Genomic DNA, 21,250 nt, shown 5'->3' with positions numbered 1-21,250 from the left:
ATAAAAAAAAAAAAAAACCCACCTGCCCAAATGAAAACATATATAAAAACCAGTTGTTAATCCAAGAAGTGGTCATGATCTTGAAAAAACAGTTACAGATTGATTTCATGGTGGACCAAGCCCACTAAAATCTGCCATCATCATAAAAAGCACATCTTGAATTAAATGCAGAAAATTCCTGTGACTACAAATGCCTACTAATTAAAGACTTGGACAAGAAATGGGACTGAATCTATAGGGCAGAAAGTAATGATATCCATAGGTTGTAAAATGAGATTGATTACTAGGATTTCAGACAGCTACACCATCAGACCAGACCAGACCAGACCAGACAGACCACTCATTTATGTCCTAACCTGCAAACACTACCATTAATAATAAAGACATACATAAATCTATTCTTGCTGCTAAATTATCATCAAGAATCTTTTGTGTGTGTGTGTGTGTGTTAATCCAAAGGGGTCTTGTTGTTAAGCTCTTCTTCCTACAAAAGAAACACAAAACATGGATTTCCATTGACTGTCCTGAAAAAAAAGGAGATGAAATAGCAGAAATAAGCTTATTGTCCTGAACCAAAATCTGAGCAAAATTAATTAAGAAGCTGACAAGGGGTTGTACAGTTCCACGTGAAGGTGCTGATAAAATAACATGCACATGAAGCAGCAGCAGCAGCAAAGTGTCAACATCTCCCAACACAATGCCTGCCTAGCTGCCATAATTAAGCCCTCTACAAGCACACACAGATGCAGGCCAACAGGATGTTGAATCAAAATCCCCCAGCTAAGGGAGTTTTGTCTCATTGATTGGGAAAGAAAAAAGAGAAAGAATTTTCCAGTTGAAAAGTCAGTGTGGGAGGGAAAGGAAATCCCAACCCAGGCAAGGCAAAGGGTGAGAGAGAGTGAAAGTGAGTGTGAGGTGAGGGTGGGGGGGGGGGGGGGGGGGGGGGGGCGGGGCTATTTTGTCCCAAACACAAACAGAGAATAAGCCAAGGGAAGAAAACTCTAGCAGGGAACCATGGTGGAAATAGGAAAGGCAACAGACCAAAGTTTGCAATCAGGCCACCAGACAGTCTAACATCTTCTACAAGAATGGACAGCAATCTTTGCAAACAGGTTAACATCCAAGAATGTTGTAATTAATGCAAGAAAAGGAACTAACACATACCTTTCAATTTTCATTCTATCTATCTATCTATAAACTAAAAAAAAAATTCCCCCCACCCCCACCCCTAATCCAAATTCCACCTTTAACTCTCCTCATCCTCCCCCACAAGAAGCCAAAACCACACAGTTGGATTTCACTGCATAATTCACATGAAAGGCTGCTCTTAGTTGATGACAAGACAGGGAATTAAAGGGAAGGGTCTTCACATATAAAAAGGATACTGAAGATGGCCTCTTTTTAGCCATTTGAAATCATTAGTCTTATACATTCTTTGCCAATTGTAGAGTGGGCCTTATCTGTATCCCCCATTATAAAAGCAGCTTTGTATTTATGAAGCAGACAGGGGAGTAAGTGAGTAAAGAAATAGGCAGATTTCCAGTGGTTGGGGGTGTGTTTTTGATTTTGTTATCATAGACCAACCAAAGTATCTTCCAATTTAAAAGGGCCTAACCTATAAACACTTCCTCTGCTACTAGTATTTATTTTTAAGTGAGGTTAGTTCACCTGTAAAGTGCCTCCTGGTAATAAAGGCCAGAGAATTTATTGTGCAGAGACAGCTAAGCAGTACTTTTGTCTTCAATGATGATGGATTTCTTCTATGCATGATGAAAAACATATAGATATAGCCAATCCAATTTAGATGAATCAATTGATGGATGGATAAAGAAGCATTTACCTCTCAGTCAAGAACATTGCAGATTGCCCAACACCCAATCACTCCTCCTCCTTCTTTCTTCCATAAATACACCACAATTCTTGATTTGCTCCACTCTTCTTCTCACAATGGATTCCTCTAAATCTCTTGAAGAATGCAGCAGCTCTGAATCCGGGTGGACGAGGTATATCGCCTCATCCCCCGAACACAACGACGACGATGATGATGATGAAGCTGATGAGGATGATAGAACCACTGGCCATCATCAAGAAGGCCACAAGAAAGATGCAGAAGACGTCGAAAGCGATGATTCGATGGCGTCGGATGCCTCATCTGGTCCAAGCAATCAATATGGAAGCCGTGGATTAGTTCATGCAGGGATGAAAGATGAAAGAAAACATGTTGGCAAGAAACATAGTCAGCAAGAAGAGAAGAAAAAGCAACATAAACAGATAAAGGCAGACAAGGACAAGCATGGGAACAGAGCAAACAGTGCTGGAAGATCCAAGAAAGGATGAGAGAATCACTATCTGCTGTTTTTAACCTTTTCAAGTGAAGAGGTATGAATGCATCATCAACCTTGGTAAATAGATTTTGTAGCTTTATTGTTTTTTCTTTTTTTAAATTGTTATTCCCTGTGTGATGCAATCCTAAGTATGAAACTGTGTCAGGTTTTCCTGATGAATGAATGTCAAAATCATTTCACATGTATGTGATTTTCTTAAACACTGTTCATGTTCCCATTCATATAGGCGCATAAATCCCTGTAGGCATTTTCACAAACACTTGGTGCTCGTGTTTTTGGATTTGAGAAATCAAGCACGTCCACACGTATGATTCAGAGCTTGATTATTCAAATCAAAAGCAGATGCAACCAAATTAGGAACAAATTAAAATAACTTGAAGAAAACTGGACAAATTCGGGTGACAGGTAGGTATGAATAGGATGCTTTTTGTGCATACATGCCCCTAGAATGATAAATCGAAGCACATCACCGCCAATCATATCACACAGCTACACATGAATCAATAATCAGAGACACATGTTGATAACATGCACGAATCCATCAACAATTGCCAAAAGATCACGTCAAGATCAGGCGAAGTTAGTTTAGAATGAATCCGATCAAAATTCTTACAGGACTAGTGAATTCCACACCCTTTCCGTTGTCGTGTAGCGCTTTGCAATTTGCAGGAATGAATCATCAATCGGCTCCACAGAACAGCTCGATGATGGAGACTCAGCCTCCCCTTCTGAACAAGTTCAAGCGAAGGTAAGGTTAATATATTGGGAATCGAAATGCTAAAAGACAAGTAACTAAAACAAAAACGACAATATATATGAACAAATAGGGAAAACGACGAAACGTTCAAATCAAACGAAGTCGACACAAAAAGAGTAGTATTCCATTGAAGAGCTTCACTTGATCTCAAAATGCTTAAATCGATTGATCAATCAGAGATTATTCCGAAACATCATCGATTCGATACAGTTGTTATTGATTGATAACTTTTTCATTTTTGCCTCATCAGTAAGTAAAAACCTAAACGAGGTCAATTAGGGTTCAACTACTTCTGATCGATGATCTACAGTTCTATATTACATGTGATCTCCTCCAGGTCTTTGAAAATGGCGAAGGAATTGCTGTCCTGGAGATCAATCACCATGCGCCGGAGCTCGCCGGCTTCTTCCTTAAGCCTAACGTTTTCCTGCAAAGCACTCCGGTGACTGTTCGACATGTCTCTCAGCTTGTCCACCAGACCATGATTTTCAGTCCTCAGAAGAACGACCTGCGACCACAGCTCATCGAGCCGCCTCTTCTTCCGCATCCGCGACCGCCTGGCGGATTCTCTGTTCGACAACATCCTCCGCCGTTTCCTCTCGTCAATCAGGCCGCCGGCGGCCTGATTGTCCTCTGCCTCGTCGGAAGTTGAATTGTTGCAGAATTCCATGGATGTCTGACTCGGAATCGCCATTGATGGAAATGTAGCGCTGCTGTGGCCTGAATCGAGTGAAAAGATTGGGGGATTTCCGATACAGTCCATGTAGCTTAGCATTTCCTCCATCTCTGAAGGAGCCATGGCCGGCAATGGTGTAAGCTTAACGCCCTGTTTGGTTGAGTTTGTGTAATTGGTAAGGGAAATTCAGAGGAGAGGGATGATAATTTATAGGCCAAAAAGCTTATCCTAAATTTTAGTTTAAAATTAAAAAAAATAAAAAAATAAAAAATTCTATAGCATGCAGATTACACAATTTTATATTTTATTTTTAAACTTTTTAATTTGAGATTTCAGAAAAGTTATTGTTCTAATAGTACTTATACCCTATCAGGATTTTCGAGAATATATGTAATATGCTTTTATGACAACATATTTGTACTTGCATGTTCTCTTAATTAAATTATCATCTTATCTAAATTGTTCTTTACTGCGTTACGTAATAATATTAAAAGATTTATCTGCAAAAAGGCAATGACAATGAGTCTTGATATAATAAATAATATTAAAAAATTTATCTGAAAAAGGCAATGACAATCTTGCAGCCGAACCGACAGTGTAATATATTTCTATATTTTGCTATACTAATTAAATAAAAATATATTGAACAGGAAATATATTTGAATATCAGAATCACACATATTTGGGCACAATCTTAATTAATAAAAATATGATGGGCTGTTTTTAATTAATTAATTAATTAGAGAAGTTTAATTTGGTGAAGAGGACAAAACGTGCACGTAAATATGGACTGGACAGAGGAATTAAATTACTCCCATTACCCTTAACTTCTTTTTTCTTTTTTCTTTTTCTCTCTCTAATTAACGGTGTCTTTTCTTAAATATAATGGGATGGGATTTTGTTGGAATTTATTTATTAATGTAATAATAATATTCGATTATGCTAAATATTTTGGTAATGATGTTTGTGTTACCCATTTCTTTGTTCTTTTTATATGCACTGTCGAATGCTGTAAATTAGTCTAATATTGATATATAATATACTCCCTCTGTAAAAATTCAAACTATTTTTTTTTTTATTTGTCTAATTTCAAAATATCGTTAAAAAAAAAATAATAATTATATACTAATATCAAAACATCGTTAATTTTTACTAAATTACAGATATATGAACCTAAAACTTTACGGTCACTAGTCATCCCACAACACCAGACAATCCCTTATAGGACAATTATATTGTATATATATATATATTTATCTTTTATGATGTGAGAATCGGCGGTCGCTACTCGATAATGAACACCGGGTAAATTCTCGATGGAACATAATACCCTGCAAATTAGACCAGATAAAAAACTATATTGTATATATATATTTTTTAATGACTTGAGAATATGTATTTATCAAAAACCATACAAATTAAATGTCTGATGAATAATTAAATGTGAGCTTTTTTTTTTTTTTTTTTGGATATTAAAGCACGAATTAAGTTATTTTGAGTGAAAATTAAATATTTAATATATTATTGTTAAATATATATGTATATATAATCAAGAATTTATTCAACAAGACGAACATTCCATTTGTTCGAACTCTGCTAGTGTCTGAGTGTTATTTGTAGACTATAATATTTCATTTAGAATTTATTTAGTAAATATTTGAAAAATAATAGCTGCGAGTTTTTATATTAATAAAAAAATAATTATAACAAAAAAAAATAAAATAATAATAATTATAACAATTGAAAAGTTGGTTAAATGAGAAGTCATATAAGTATTTTAGAATATGTACCCAACAAGAATGTGCAAATCCTATGGCTTTTAAAGTGTGATTTGATGGTAATAAAGTTCTTGTGGATTGGATTCAACTCCTAATCTTATTATTTTTTTATATTATTATTTTCCATTTTAAAAATAAATGATAATAAAACAAGGAGATTTTGAAAAGTTTATTTTTAAATCTATGTGTTTCTTTTTTATGAGTTTGAAAAAAATTTGGTTTGAATTTGATATGAAAATAATGTTTGATGAGATGTTTTGTGAGAGGAAAAAATATATTTTTTTGAAAAATGTAGAGTTCAAATAGTAAAATTTGAAAAAATTATGCTAAAGAAACATACGAGTACTCGGTAAAAATTTGTTAAAATTTATACTGATCATTATTACTCAAAAGGTTTAGTATTATTATTCATGTATTTCCTTCATCCATTACTATTTTTTAGATAGTGTCGTTTTTTTTTTTTTTTTTTTTTTGGAAATTTGTTTTAATTTTTTTATTATGTAATTGCTGCGATTTTTTTTATATAGAAATGCAATACTTTATTATATAAATTGCATTTTGATGAAAAATAGTGTTTCGCGCCTATTTTAGAATAAATAAAACATATTTATTACTCTTTTCGTCCCATGTAATATGGGTGTATTACTGTAGACACGAGAATATAGGTGAAGTATAATTAGTAAGTATTCAAGAAGTGTATTACTAAAAATAATTATTATTTAGTAAAAATAATTATAAATTAATATTAAGATAATTAAATAGTTTAATTAAAATTAAAAAAAATTATAAAATTTAAAATGCGATTAAAGTGCATAATTATATTTCCAAAGATAGAAATGACAAGTTACATAGGACGGACGAAAATAAAAAATAGGAACAAATTATGTGGGAGGAAATGAGCATATGTATTTATAATAAAATAGAAATGGATGTTATGTAATTTATTCTTGATTGGTTGTTGTGATTGTCATCCATATTAACTATATAGTCTTCAAATTCTCAATAAAATTCCAACTTGTCTAATTTTATCTATGAAATTCATTACCATTAAAATTTTTATTCAAAAGATTTATGTATATTGTCATTACTTGTGGCTTCTTAAGTTGCAATTGAATTTGTCAAGTCAAATGAAAATTACCATTTTAATGTAAAATCTATCACATTGGATGGAAGCTATCAATAAAAAGGCCTATTAAATTATTTTTAGATGAATGTGTTATGAAAAATTTTGTCCTTAATATAAAAAATAATATTTTATATTGAATTATTGACTTTTATTGATGAATAAAGTTTACATGTTATATATATATGGTAAATAATATTCCATCCGTTTCAAAACTATAGTTTGGGTTGTGTTTGACACGAGATTTAAGGAATATTGATATTATATTGGTAGTGGGTAAAAAGTACGCGTAAAAGACTTTTTTGCCCTTGTGAGTGTATTAGTGTAAAAAGTAGTGACAATTGTGTAATAATAATGAAAAAGTAATGGTAGTTTTATAGTGATACGATTATTTATGGAAATTAGACTATTATTTTGGGATGGAAAAATGGTAAAAAAAAATACCACTACAAGAAAAAATCAGTTTTGTAACAAAATTTTTTTTGTCTCTAAATCTATTTTTTTCGTTACTAATGACATTAGAGACGGAATTAGGAATGGAATTACGTTAGCTACATGAATTTTAGGGACGGAATTTCGTTACAAATATATTATTTTGTTGTAGTGTACTTTAGAGTGTGTTATTTTTATTTTCCGAACCAATACATTTTCCAAAAAAAATACTCCATCCGTCCCACATACCATGTCCACGTTGCCGTTTCTGTCCGTCCCACATACCATGTCACTTTTCTTTTTTGGAAAATGATTATACACTTTAATCTCATTTTAAACTTTTTAATTTATTTTTTAAATTTTAATTAAACTAATTAGTTATCTTAATCTTAATTTATAATTATTTGTATTATATGATAATTATTTTTTCACTAATACATTCTTAATTATCTATTAATTACACCCCTCCTAAAATACCGTGTCTACAGTATAGCAAACACTGTATGTGGGACGGAGGGAGTAATATATTACACCTTTATTATTTTTATACTATTACTACAATTCTTTATATCACACGTAAGAAATACCATTTCATTATTTCACAAAACAAGCGTACTCTTATTTTGATTTTGATTATATTGTATAAAAAAATATTTTATACTGAATTATTAATTTTTTTTGTGTTTCAATTTATTTATTTATTATTTTTTAACATCATATCAAATACTTAAGCAAATATCGTATATATATCTAACAACTACCTTACATTAATATAGATATGTATATATCAAAATTTAAAATACAATATATACATATACACACATATATATCAAAAGAACACGTCATACTATTAATGAATCATAAATATATATATATTAATCAATACTCTCTCCGTATTATATTTATCTATCCATTTACTTTTTGCACATAATTTTAGAAATATTAGTATTATATTAGAATAAAATAAAAATAAAAATAATTAAATTAAATTAATTTTATTAATATTGTATGATATAAAAATACGTCATTTGTGCAATATATTCTAAATTAAAAGAATATTTGTATATTATATATATTTATTTATTTAATGACTTGAAATTTTATTCTATGCATACAATTCTTTTTATTTTCGTAATATATTAATAAATAATTAGGCCGAAGCATGAGTTGGAAGGTTTTGAAACAGGACCTGTGCCTACTTCTTCTTCTTTTCTTTTTTTTTTTTTTTAATAAAAAATTCTTAATTAATACTTTACACATACTTTCCCAATAGGTTAATAAATAATTACATAAATCACTCACCACATATAATATGGGTAGAATCCACGTATAATATTTACGTTCTAATATAAATTATATATATTTATAAAATCTATTTTGTAATATATTTTCATCTTATTACTAAAAATTACACATAATGCTCATAATTTTGCAAATAAATATAGGCAATAGATATGACAAAAATAAATTATATACTTTCTCCGTTCGCCTCTAAAGATCTCATTTTTTACATTTGTATAATTTTTGCACAAATGTCATTACTAATAGTATTATAAGACACTAATATAAATATTTTTGCTTTTTTTTTTCTCCTTAATTTGTACTATATTTTTATGTAATAATTAATATTTAAATATCAATACGCAAAAAATAAATAAGACTCTTAGAGCCGGATGAAAGTAGTATAATTTACTGCATATGGTATTTGAACCAATTTTGCACACATCTATAATAGTCTTATTATCATGAATAATCATATTATTATTATTATAATTTTATTATTATAATACAAATATTACTATTTTTTGCATTTAAATTAACACACATTTACAAAGGCAAAAGTAACTTTTAATCAACTCCTTAGGTATGTATTTGTTTGAGAGTTGATTGAAATTTGAATAGTAAAAAATTAGAATGTAAATAATTGAATAATACAATATAAACTGACATTTGATGTAATGTTTATAATATAAAATTAATTTTTAATATAATATAAAAAATAAAAAATAAATATTTAATTTGATATTTTTTAGAAAAAAAAAATTTTGATTGAATTGTATAAATATGATGAAATTTTAGAAAAGAACATCCCCTGTATATATTCTTTCCAATATAATATTTATTACTCCCTCCGTATATTTATAATGTTTACAAATTTTTATTTTGAGACGTCCAATTACAAAGTTAACATTTCATTAAATACCCTGCTTCATTTCACAAATACCATTACTTTACATCACATCATTACTTTTACACAAAAAAAAAGTAAGGGCAAAAATGTCATTACATTACTTTTAACTACTCATTATAATTAAAATACTATTATTTTTTAAACACCGCGCCAAAAGTAAATGTAAACATTGTAAATAGACGGATGGAGTATTTTTTAAATTTAGGGCACAATTAGCTGATAGCTGTTAGCTGACTCAATTAGCTGATAGCTGTTACCTAATTCAATTAGTTGGTTTGATTAGCTGATTCGATTAACTGTTTGTATTAAAATGTTTGGTAAAACAACTGTTCGATATTAGCTGTTTATACGTAAAATGACAATTGAGGACATTTCTATTTTATTTTATTTCTAATATATTCAATTATGTTCTTTTGAGTTTATAATATTTAAAATTTTTTGTTATTAGTTATTGAAAATTGTAAAAGTGTTATAAAAGTATTTATTTTTATTATAGTTAGATTTAAAAAAATAATATATTTTTATTAAAATATATAAATAGTTTTTTCTATTGAAAATGATGTAAAATATAAAATAATAAATTTTTCGTGTATATATTATTATGTTAGTTATCGATTAGTTCATTATATTTATAATTTTCAATAAATTTAATTTATTTAATTTATTTTTAGTATAAAATTTATATAATGTAATCTTAATACAAAAATAAATTATTAATATTAATATTTTTTATTTTATATTGATTTTAATAAATTTATATATTTTACAATTAAAATAATTTTTATATAAAAATTAATTATTTTAAATTTATAAAAGTAAAACTATATTATAATAAAATATTATAATATAATTAATAAATAATCAAAATATATTTATTTGTGTAAAATGCATAAAAAATTTTAAGGGTATATAAGGAATAAAAATTTTTTTACAGAAAAAAAACTTTGGGTAAGTTAACTTTTCAAAAATTAGCTTTTGGGTCCAAAAAGCTATTCCAAAAACTAATTTATCAAATACCTAAATTAACTTTTTAACTGATCAAACAGGTAAAAACTGTTCAATAAGTTGAAAGCTCTTCAAAAAGTTATTTGCCAAACATTCCTTAAGTGTCCAAAAGTTATAAAACTATTCTTCCGGATTAGAAGAAGTATAATATAACCCCCTCTGAGATTTATATTTATTTTTTTTATATTATTATATTTAATATTTAGCGTATCATTATATTTATATAATTTTATTATATAAATGTCATTATAATTATATTATAATATATTAATATAACTATTTTTGTCTTATTTTTCTTAATTTCTATTATATTTTAATACTCCTTTCATCTCATATAGAGAGTAACGTTTATTTTTTACACGTAAATTTTTTAATATTAGTATTATACTGAGTTATAGTAAAAAAGACGACAATACCCTTATTAGTATTGTGTAATATAAAGTCAGTAGAATTTGTGTAATATATTGTACGTTGGAAAGATATTTATTATTTTAGGTAGATAGTACAATTAATAAATTAAAAAATAGTACCCTTATTTTAGGACGCAAATGAAAAATAAAATGGAGGGAGTATAATAATTATATTAAAAAATTAACATGTAAAAAATAAATATAAATTTTATATGTGAACGAAAGGAATAATTAATTTTGGATCAACCCACCGACATATATTTGGAACTAAAATTGCATTTTTCTCAATAATTCTATGATCATAAAAAGACACTTTTAATAAAAGTATGAGTAACAATTTAATTGCTTTAAATCAAAATAACATAATTTTCATCCAATATTTTGCTTTTTCCATGAATACCTACATGCAAAATTTCAAATGTCTAATTATTCATATATATGGGAAGGTCTACAGCAGCCGACGAATCGACATTAGCAGCGGTGGCCGGCGGATAGCAGCCGCGCAAGCAGATACCGTTGAGGCATTTGCAGAAGGGACACTTGAGCGGCGGCTGACACACCGGAAAGCAATCCGAGTCCACGTCGCAATACGGGAGATTTTTTTTCGCCTCCACGGCTGCTGTTAAAAATATTGCAAATCATAAATTTCGATGATTTAAATTTTAAGAAAGCAAAATATAAAAATATATATATATATATAAATGTACATAATTATATGTATATGAGTGTTTTTACCTGAAATTGTAATTGCCAGAGCAATTAGAAGAAAAAAAGATTTGGTGGTGTTCATAACTGCTTGTGAAGAAAGACAAAAGACAAAAGAATGGATTGATTTAATTTTTGGTTTGATTGAAAATGTTGAGAATTATGATTGAATTTATACTATGGAATTGTACAATATTATCATAATTAGTTTGCCATATTAGTGTGATCTTGAAAATAAAATAAAAATGTGTTTTGTATATATTAAGATCATTTCCTTTATATTGTTTAATTGACTATTATTTGATTTACTCTTTTGGGAAATCTAAAATGTCACTTTCTTTAATATTGTAAAAATTAGTAAGGAAAGTTGTGACATCTTTAAATTAAATTCTGTAAATAACATATATTTACATTGAAATTAGTGAATTTAATTTACAGAATTGATATGGTTTAGTTACTGATTTGACTCAATTAGTACCTAAAATGCTGCTAGTTACTATTATTACAAAAACTATTAACTTGTTTTATTTTTATATAATTATTTCATGTTATATGTATATTTATATCTATTTTTATTAAATATATATATATTAACATACTATTTCATTCATCTTATTTTTCAAAATTTCAAAAACAAATACACCATCTAAAAAATAAAATAACATAATTTCCATTCAATATGTTGCATTTTCCATGAATACATGCAATTTTTTAAATGTCTAATTATTCACATATATGGGAATAATGTCTACAGCAGCCGATGAATCCACCTTAGCAGCGCTACTCGGCGGATAGCAGCCGCGCAAGCAGATACCGTTGAGACATTTGCAGAAGGGACACAGAAGTGGCGGACATACCGGAAAGCAATCTGAGTCCACGTCGCAAAGCGGGAGTTTTTTTTTCGACTCTACCGTCGCTGTTAAAGTTGCAAACCATCAATTTTTAAGAGTTAAAATTTTAAGAAAGCAAATAAGTATAAATGTAAATGTATGTTTACCTAAAATTGTAATTGCTAGGAAAATTAAAGCAAACAGAGACTTGGTGTTCATAACTTGTTGAAGGAAAACTGAAAGAAAAAGGGATTTATTTTATTTTTGATGTGGTTGAAAATGTGGAGATTTATGATTCATTTATAATAAGGTAGTTGAGTAATAATATTATCATAATATTGTGTGTATATTTTAATGAATTAAAATAGATTAGTCAAGTAATATGACAGGAAATGATCTTAAAATAAACATACAATATTACTATTTGAAATGACAGTAATAAGGCAAGTTTCATCTGATAAAAGTCTTTTAAAATCCTAAGGTATTCAATATAAACTTTTAAAATCTTTTAAATTTTTGAAATATTCAACAACCCATAGGTTTTAAAAGTCTATAGATTTTAATATAAATGGATTCTAATGAATTTTGGTGAAAATTTTGTATAGAAAAGAATCTCTCATTTACATCACAGATGTTGATGGATTCTTAAAATTATTATTATTATTATTATTGTATATGTGATCAATAATACGATAATATTTATTACTGTTATTATAATTTTTAATAAAAATAATATTTTAAAACTAAAATATATTAGCAAATTATTATGATTTTTTTTAAATATATATTTTTATATTATAAATATAATTTTAAAAAATATTATTATTTTACTGTCGTCTTTTCTTTTCAATTATCGAATACACTATATTATCATTACGATAACCGTAAATAGATATTTAAATATATATTTTTTGTTGAACCGTTAATTTATATTTTTTATTTATTTTAATATTTTTTTCAAAAATGGTATATTATTTATTTATTTATTTTAATATTTTTTTCAAAAATCGTATATTATTTATTTATTTATTTTAATATAACCTTTTTACATAAAAAGTAAATACATATATTTTATTTATTAATACTTATATATTATTTATTAATATTAATAATTATTTATTATATTTATAAAATTTGTTGGTTGATATAAATTTATATAATTAATATATATTCAAAAAAATTATTTTACAATTCTACAAAATCCATATAAAATTATAAAGAATTCAATCAAATCCGTAGAAATCCATCTAAATCAATTACTAAAATCCATCAAACTCAACGTAGACTCTGTGAATTTTCTAAATCCACATAAATCTATGGACTTTTTAAAATAAAAAAAAAAAATCCATTAAAATCCCAATTGAATACACCCGTAAATATGGCGGAATGAAGAAGTATAAAATATTATTTTATGTATTATCAATATGTATATTTTTCATATATAATCTGAAAAAATACATATTCCAAAAATACAAAAATAAACACACATTGCCACATTCTACAAGGCCACACCATAGCAAATTATTTGTAAATAGTATATATATTGTTCAGATATTTTAGATATTCAAATTTAGATTTAGTAGATTTATATCTAGATTTGATCATATTCATATATTAGTGTTAGAAATTTTTTGGGAAAATAATAAGAAGGTCGTCTTGATTATCAAAATATGAAGCCTATATATAGGAAATACAAAATAAACTCAAATCTAAGTAATCTAATATATAGATACGATCAAATCTAGATATAAATCTACTAAATCTAAAATTGAATATCTAAAATATCTCAACATCTCCCCTCAAACTCAAGATAGGGCAGTAGAGACCAACTTGAGTTTGTTCAAGAGTAATCGAAGATTTGGTAAAGATATCTGCTGTCTAATCTTCAGAAGATACTGGAATGAGATAAACTACTCCATTGACAACATGTTGTCGAATAAAGTGATAGTCAAGCTCAATATGCTTAGTGCGCTCGTGGAATGTATCATTATGAGCCATCTTCATAGCACTCTGACTATCAAAGTGAAGAGCCGTAGAAGATGGCTGAGTGGCACCAAGGTCAGTGAGTAGCCGTCGAAGCCATAAAAGTTCTGAAGTAGAGTCACCAAGAGCACGATACTCTGACTCGGCACTCGAGCGAGAAACTAAAGTTTGCTTTTTGCTGCGCCAAGAAATGAGAGCATCACCCAGGAAGAAGCAGAAACCAGTGGTCGAGTGTCGATCGATGGGATCACCAGCCCAATCAGCATCAGAGTAACCGCTGAGAGTCAAAGACGAGTTAGAGGAGAATTGTAAGCCATGCAGAAGAGTACCTTTCACATAACGAAGAATATGTAAGACGACAGAGTGGTGAGAGGTCCTCGGAGCTGCCATGAACTGACTCTCAATATGGACTGCATGAGCAATATCTGGTCGAGTGACAGTCAAATAGATCAAACTCCCAACAAGTTGACGGTAAAGAGTAGGATCATCAAGAAGAGAGCCATCATGAGGGGTAATTCGAACGTCGTACGCAAGTGGGTAGATGCTACCTGACAGCTGTGAGACCAACTTGAGCAAGAAGATCGGAGGCATACTTAGCCTGGGACAGAAAGAAACCATCAGAAGAATCAGAGACTTCAAGCCCAAAAAAGTAACGAAGGGGACCCAAGCTCTTCATCTCAAACTGCTAGCTAAGATATGCTTGTAGATCAGAAATACCAGATGCATCATCTCCCGTGATGATTATATCGTCAACATAAAGCAGGAGTATAACTATCCCTGATGAAGAACGACAAAGAAATAAACCAGAGTCGTAAGCACATGTGGTAAAACCAAACTCCAGTACTGCCGCGTTGAATGTGGCATACCAAGCCCGATGGGCCTGCTTCAACCCATATAAAGCATGGCGTAAGCGACAAACTTTTTCAGAAGACAAGAAACCTGGAGGAGGGGTCATATAAACTTCTTCAGAAAGTGTGCCATTGAGGAATGCATTCTTGACATCTAACTGAAGAAGGGACCATTGACGAACAGCCGCAACGGCAAGAAGATAACGAACAGTAGTGAGACGAGCAACAGGAGCAAAGGTCTCATCATAGTCAATTCCATACTCTTGGGAATAACCTTTGGCCACCAGACGAGCCTTGTAGCGCTCAATGGAACCATGTGAGTGTGTCTTAATTTTAAAAATCCACTTGCACCCAATAGGGGTTTTTCTTGAGGGCAAATCTACTAAATCCCAAGTGTGAGTCTTTTCCAGAGCCTGCATTTCTCAGTCATAGCTTGCTGCCATAATGGATCTGCATTTGCCTTACGAAAGGACCTAGGTTCATGTTGAGATAAAATAACAGAGTAACAATGGTAATCATTAAGGTGTGAAGAAGGTTTACTTACACAAGTGGAGTAACGACAAGTAGGGAGAGGTGTAGGAATAGACGCTCAGGAGGCGCAGACGGATTAACTCCAGGAGACGGTGACAAGACAGATTGATCAATGAGCTGTGGTGAAAGAGATGAAGAGGTGTCTGGGAAGAGATCGGAGAGAGAAGACGAAAAGAAGGGAGAAGATGAGTGAAACGGTGTGCTAAACTTGGATAAGGTGGAGAAATATATGCGGTCACAAAAGGTGACATGACGAGATATGCGCAACCGATTAGAAATAGGATCCCAACATCTATAACCCTTGTGTTCGTCGCCATAACAAAAAAAAAAAAACATAAACAAGCTCGATGTTGAAGCTTTGTCCGCTCATGGGGAGGGAGGAGGACAAAGCGCACATAACCAAATGGATTGAATAAACTATAATCAAGAGACTGACCAAATAGACGCTCGAAGGGACTGACATCATGGAGGACTGACAAGGGTAGCCGATTAATGCTGTAAACAGCAGTTAAGGCTGCTTACCCCCAAAACTGATCAGGACACTTAGCAGAAAGAAGGAGGGCACGAACAGTATCGAGAATGTGACGATGTTTGCGTTCTGCCCGCCCATTCTGTTGGGACGTATAAGGACAGGAACGTTGTACCAAGGTACCCTGACTAGATAAAAAATGCAAAAATGATGACGTATTGTACTCACAAGAATTATCAGTACAAAGGACTTTAATAGGACGGGAGAATTGAGTGTGAATCATCTGAGCAAACTGAGCATATATAGAAGGTAATTCATAACGATTTTTCAAAAAATTAATCCAAGTAAATCGTGAAAAATCATCAATAAATATAACATAATACTGAAAACCACTGACGGACGCAACAGGAGAAGGACCCCAAATGTCAAAATGGACTAAAAAGTTCAGTAGCAATAGATGAACTTTCTGAAAAACTAAGAGCACGTTGTTTGCCAAGTTGGCAATCAACACAATTAAAAGACTCAAAACGACCTGGACCTAAAAGACCTTTAGTATGGAGTGACTGGAGCTTACTAGAAGACGCATGACCTAGGCGAAGATGCCAATGAAGACTAAAGGAATCAGAGGTAAGAGCTGCAGAGCGGGGATATGTGCAGGAGGTATGGAGAGACTCAAGCTCAAATAATCGACCCGTTTTGCGTCCCATCCCGAGAAGTTGACCCGTCTGAGAATCTTGAACCTGCACACTACCAGAAGAGAATGTAACGGTAAGACCTTGTTCAACTAATTGACCAATAGAGATAAGATTTAAGGCTAAGTCAGAGATGCAATATGTATCATGAAGATATAGGGAAGGGGAGGACGCAAGACCGGTGTAGGTAATATGCATGGTAGTACCATTGGCAGTATATATTTGTGGTAAATGGGAGACAGGGGACATATAGGTCAAGTTACGAGGGTTAGAGGTCATGTGGTGATAACAACCATAATCAAAATACTAAGTAGATGTACCTGGAGTGGTAAACATAGCAGAATTGGTTTGCATATCCTGTTTGATGATGGCTTCTATGTCGTGAGGATTGTAAGGCGAATACTGAGTCTCATCAGTAGTAGCAGCCGTAATCGTAGAAAATGCATTCGAAGAAGACCCACTAGGCTCCTGAGGTTTGGAAGCAAAGCTACCGGAATGTCTAGGAGCAGAACTACCTGAACGTTGACATCTAGTGAGACAAACCGGAGCAATATGGCCACGCAGAAGACATGAGTGGCACTCAATCTTCGGACAGGTAGACCAAGTGTGATCAGGAGACTTGCAAACTCGACATCTAGTACGAGTAGATTGGGACTGGCGAGACACAACTAAAACAGAATCAGAACTCGGTGTCTTAGCCAATTGGAGACGGGTCTCCTCAAAAGTAATCTCCTGAATGGCAACATCGAGAGTAGGCAATGGATATCGATGTAGAAGTGAGGCACAAACAACCTCATATTTAGGTTGAAGGGGCATCAAGATCTGAATAAGGTCAAGATGGTTATGACTAATTTGTGACTGCCGGAGACGATAACGAATAGGTTGAACCTGAGCAAGAAATTCATTAACAGATTGACCAGGTTGCTGCCGAGCGGAGATCATCGTGGTCCAATGCTGATAATAATGAGCAAGACCTGTAGTCTGAAAACGAGCAGCGAGGAAATCCCATGCCTCATTTGTAGTATCAAAAAGAGTCAATTATACCTGAATCGCAAGTACAGAAGTATTGCGCAACCAAGTAAGAATCATCAGATTCTTACTATCCCAATCTTCCAATTTGGCAACATAATCTTCATGCTCCCGAGAGGTGGGATCAACATGCACAAAAGGAGATGGAGAGACAGGTGGCCGGATATCGCCAGTGACAATTCGCCATAACTTCCTACCAATCAAGAAACTTTTCATAGACTGCATCCAAAGATCATAATTATCGCCGGACAAGATAGTAGTAATAGGTAAATGAACGTCCATACGCTCCACAACAAAAAAACGTATAAAAATATGTGAATCACGAAATCAAAGCCCAAATCAAGAAAGTAGATCGAACAATCCAATAGGTAGCAGTCGCAAAACGAGATCAACTCCGATGACAAAGCCAACCACACCACGACGTAGGAAACAAAGCAGAATGTGGCGACCGAAAAAAAAAAATGACGACCGGAGAAGGGCCGGCGATGGACGGCGAACAGCGGCGGCGACGACTAGGGTTTTGGTTTTGGAAAACCATTCTCTGATACCATGTTAGAAATTTTGGAGAAAAATAATGAGATGGTCATCTTGATTATCAAAATAAGAAGCCTATATATAGGCAATACAAAATAAACTCAAATATATGGATACGATCAAATCTAGATATAAATCTACTAAATCTAAAATTGAATATCTAAAATATCTCAACAATTAGATTACTTAGATTTGAGTCTATCGAGTCTGTTTTGTATTGCCTATATATAGGCTCCTTATTTTGTTGATCAATAAGACAATCTCATTATTTTCCCCAAAAACTTCTAACATTGGTATCAGAGCCTATTTTTCTCATGCCGTAGATATAGTCTGCCAACCCGTGTTTCTCCGGGTACATTCAACCTGGATTGTACCCGGAGGTCTTGTGATTTTGTGATCATTCATTTGCAAGTTGTCTTTTTGCAAATCTATCTCGTCTCGTCTCCGATCTGCCATCTGTCCGCTGCTTGTCTGTTGCCTGTGTGTAATCTGAAATCTTCGCTGCTTGTCTGTTGCCTGTGAGCGATCTGAAACGATTTGCCATATGTCCGTTGTCTGTCTGTTGTTACGTGCAATATGCCATATGTCATTTTCGACTACGGTGGAGTCATGTCGTTTTCGACTCCAGTGGAGAGTCATCTCATTTTAGGCTCTAGCGGAGAGTCATCTCGTTTATGACTCCAGTGGAGTCATCTCGTTTTCGGCCATCTCATTTTCGCCTCCCGTGGAATGATCTCGTTTTAGGCTCAAGTGGAGTCATCTCGTTTTCCATCTCATTTTTTGCTCCGGTGGTCATATGGTTTTCGGCTCCAGTGAATTCATGTGGTTTTCGGCTCCGGTTAAGTCATTTGATTTTCGGCTCCGGTGGAGTCATTTGGTTTTCAGCTCCGGTGAAATCATGTCATTTTCAGCTCCAGTTGAGTCATTTCATTTTCGGCTCCGGTAGAGTCATCTCGTTTTCGGCTCCGATAGAGTCATCTCGTTTTCAGCTCCGGTGGAGAGTCATCTCATTTTCCGGTCCGGTGGAGTCATCTCATTTTCGGCTCCGGTGGAATCATCTCATTTTTTGCTCCGGGTTGGAAAGTCATCTCGTTTCCGGTTCCAACGGAGAGTCTAATACTAATTTTATTTATGTTTTCTTCTTGTATTTATGTTCAAATTTTTTATCAAACTCAAGTTGGTTTTTGTTATACCACTTGAGTTTGAGGGAGATGTTGAGATATTTTAGATATTCAGATTTAGATTTAGTAGATTTATATATAGATTTGATCATATTCATAAATTAGATTACTTAGATTTGCGTCTATCGAGTCTGTTTTGTATTGCCTATATATAGGCTCCTTATTTTGTTGATTAATAAGACAATCTTATTATTTTGCCCTAAAATTTCATGAATGGTAATACTAGTTAATGTAGTTTATATTATTCACATTTTTGTTATTATTTAAAAAAAATAAATTATGAATATATACTTCCTCCGTTTTTTTATATATTTTATAGTAAATTAATAAATAATAATATTGAATTAATTAATGAAATTATATAAAAAGTTTTGATATTTTTATATTTATTTATAAAATAATTACAATAATGATCATCTAATATATTTATAATTTAAATAAAATTTAAAAATATTTTAGCATATTAATTTGATTATTTTTACTAAACTAAAATAGAAAAAATATTATATATATATAAGACTCCGTGTCGACAAAAAGTAAGTAAATGAAATAAACATGAATAAAATTAAAAAATAAATGCGGCGAAACTTTTTGAATATGCTTTGGAATTAATATTACAAAAAGTAAAATATATCACATATTTGCATAATGTATATAATATATTACTCTATCAACTAATAAAAGTGAAATTTAATAGAAAATATTATTTTATATCTTATCCAAAGCTTCTCTATGCATACAATGAAAACTCCCCAAATTAACAATATTAGAAAAACAATCACATTTTGTGAAATAATTGGAGAGAAAATATTTTGATGTGAAAAATTGCGTAGAAAATATAAAAATAATGAATATGTATAATATATTAATTTTTTTAAAAAATGTATTACAAAAAAATTAGATAAAACACACTATGGTATTTTATAAATATTAAATTTAATAATTTTTTTGTGATTATTATTTCTTCTGTTCAGATTAATTATAACATTTTATTTGAATATAAAATTAATAAATAATGATATTTTAACATATACGTAGGCAAATAAAAAATAAATTGAAGATATTATATAAAATTTATTAAAAATTAACAAAAATAATAATATAATAATTATAAAAAATAGTGATAATATAGTATTATTTGTTAAAATAAAACTAATAAAAATATAAGTGAATAAAATTATTCACTCTACATAGATTATGGATAATTTTCTTTAAAGAAAATATGAATAATTATAGTGGAATAAAAAAGTATTATGAACATGATTACATTGAATTTTAATTTTGATTTTATTATTTTAAAAACTTCAAAACATCAAATAATTTTATGTTTTTTTAGGATAGGATGTTGTGGTCAGAGAGTTTTATTTCTCATTTAAAATTCATTTATTTATTTATTTTTTATTTTTTATTTTTTATATTATATTATATTAAAAATTTAATTTTACATTTAAAACAACGTATCAAAAACTTATTTATATTACATAATACAATTATTACCATTTAAAATTTTTACTATTGAAATTCCAACTCAAAATTTAATTCCTCGAACAAACACACATAATACAATTATTACCATTCAAAATTTTTACTATTGAAATCCCAACTCAAAATCTAATTCCTCGAACAAACACACGTTTTGTCGATTTGGGAGGAAATGAAATCGAGTCCTTAAAAAATGAACCTTGAAGTTTATTTTTGTAGACTGAATGCGCAGCAGAAGCTCTTACCAAT

General features: G+C 30.7%; 3 protein-coding genes across 6 annotated transcripts; 1 reads left to right on the top strand and 2 right to left on the bottom strand.

Annotated features, from left to right (window-relative positions):
- Positions 1-1,431: 1,431 nt before the first annotated feature.
- Positions 1,432-3,901, bottom strand: LOC127264153 (basic leucine zipper 43-like). Of its 3 annotated transcripts, none has more exons than XM_051293577.1 (4): positions 3,424-3,901; positions 2,959-3,073; positions 1,841-2,152; positions 1,432-1,760 (listed from the first exon to the last, which is right to left on the bottom strand). In XM_051293577.1, coding segments are annotated over exons 1-2 (480 nt in total). In that variant the 3' UTR covers positions 1,432-1,760; positions 1,841-2,152; positions 2,959-3,071. The 3 variants fall into 3 exon arrangements, with proteins under 3 accessions (XP_051149534.1, XP_051149536.1, XP_051149533.1); XM_051293579.1 differs by having other exon boundaries at positions 1,432-1,757; XM_051293576.1 differs by having other exon boundaries at positions 1,432-2,152.
- LOC127264155 (protein SOB FIVE-LIKE 1-like) lies at positions 1,948-3,570 on the top strand. 2 transcript variants are annotated; one of them, XM_051293580.1, is made up of 2 exons: positions 1,948-3,093; positions 3,440-3,530. In XM_051293580.1, the coding sequence occupies exon 1, from the start codon at positions 1,948-1,950 to the stop codon at positions 2,335-2,337; it is 390 nt and encodes a 129-aa protein (XP_051149537.1). In that variant the 3' UTR covers positions 2,338-3,093; positions 3,440-3,530. The 2 variants fall into 2 exon arrangements, 1 of the variants encoding a protein (XP_051149537.1); XR_007841629.1 differs by lacking the exon at positions 1,948-3,093 and adding an exon at positions 3,211-3,351 and having other exon boundaries at positions 3,440-3,570.
- Positions 3,902-14,130: 10,229 nt separating the features above from the next.
- On the bottom strand, positions 14,131-14,826 carry LOC127263994 (secreted RxLR effector protein 161-like). The gene has a single exon (XM_051293320.1). It carries the CDS (start codon positions 14,824-14,826, stop codon positions 14,131-14,133), a length of 696 nt encoding a protein of 231 aa, XP_051149277.1.
- Positions 14,827-21,250: the final 6,424 nt, after the last annotated feature.

This window comes from Andrographis paniculata, unplaced genomic scaffold (genome assembly GCF_009805555.1).
Source record: "Andrographis paniculata isolate CXL003 unplaced genomic scaffold, ASM980555v1 Contig69END, whole genome shotgun sequence".
NCBI lineage: Eukaryota > Viridiplantae > Streptophyta > Magnoliopsida > Lamiales > Acanthaceae > Andrographis > Andrographis paniculata.
The sequence above is the reverse complement of the archived record's forward strand: the minus strand, read 5'-3'. Positions and strand labels throughout refer to the sequence as shown.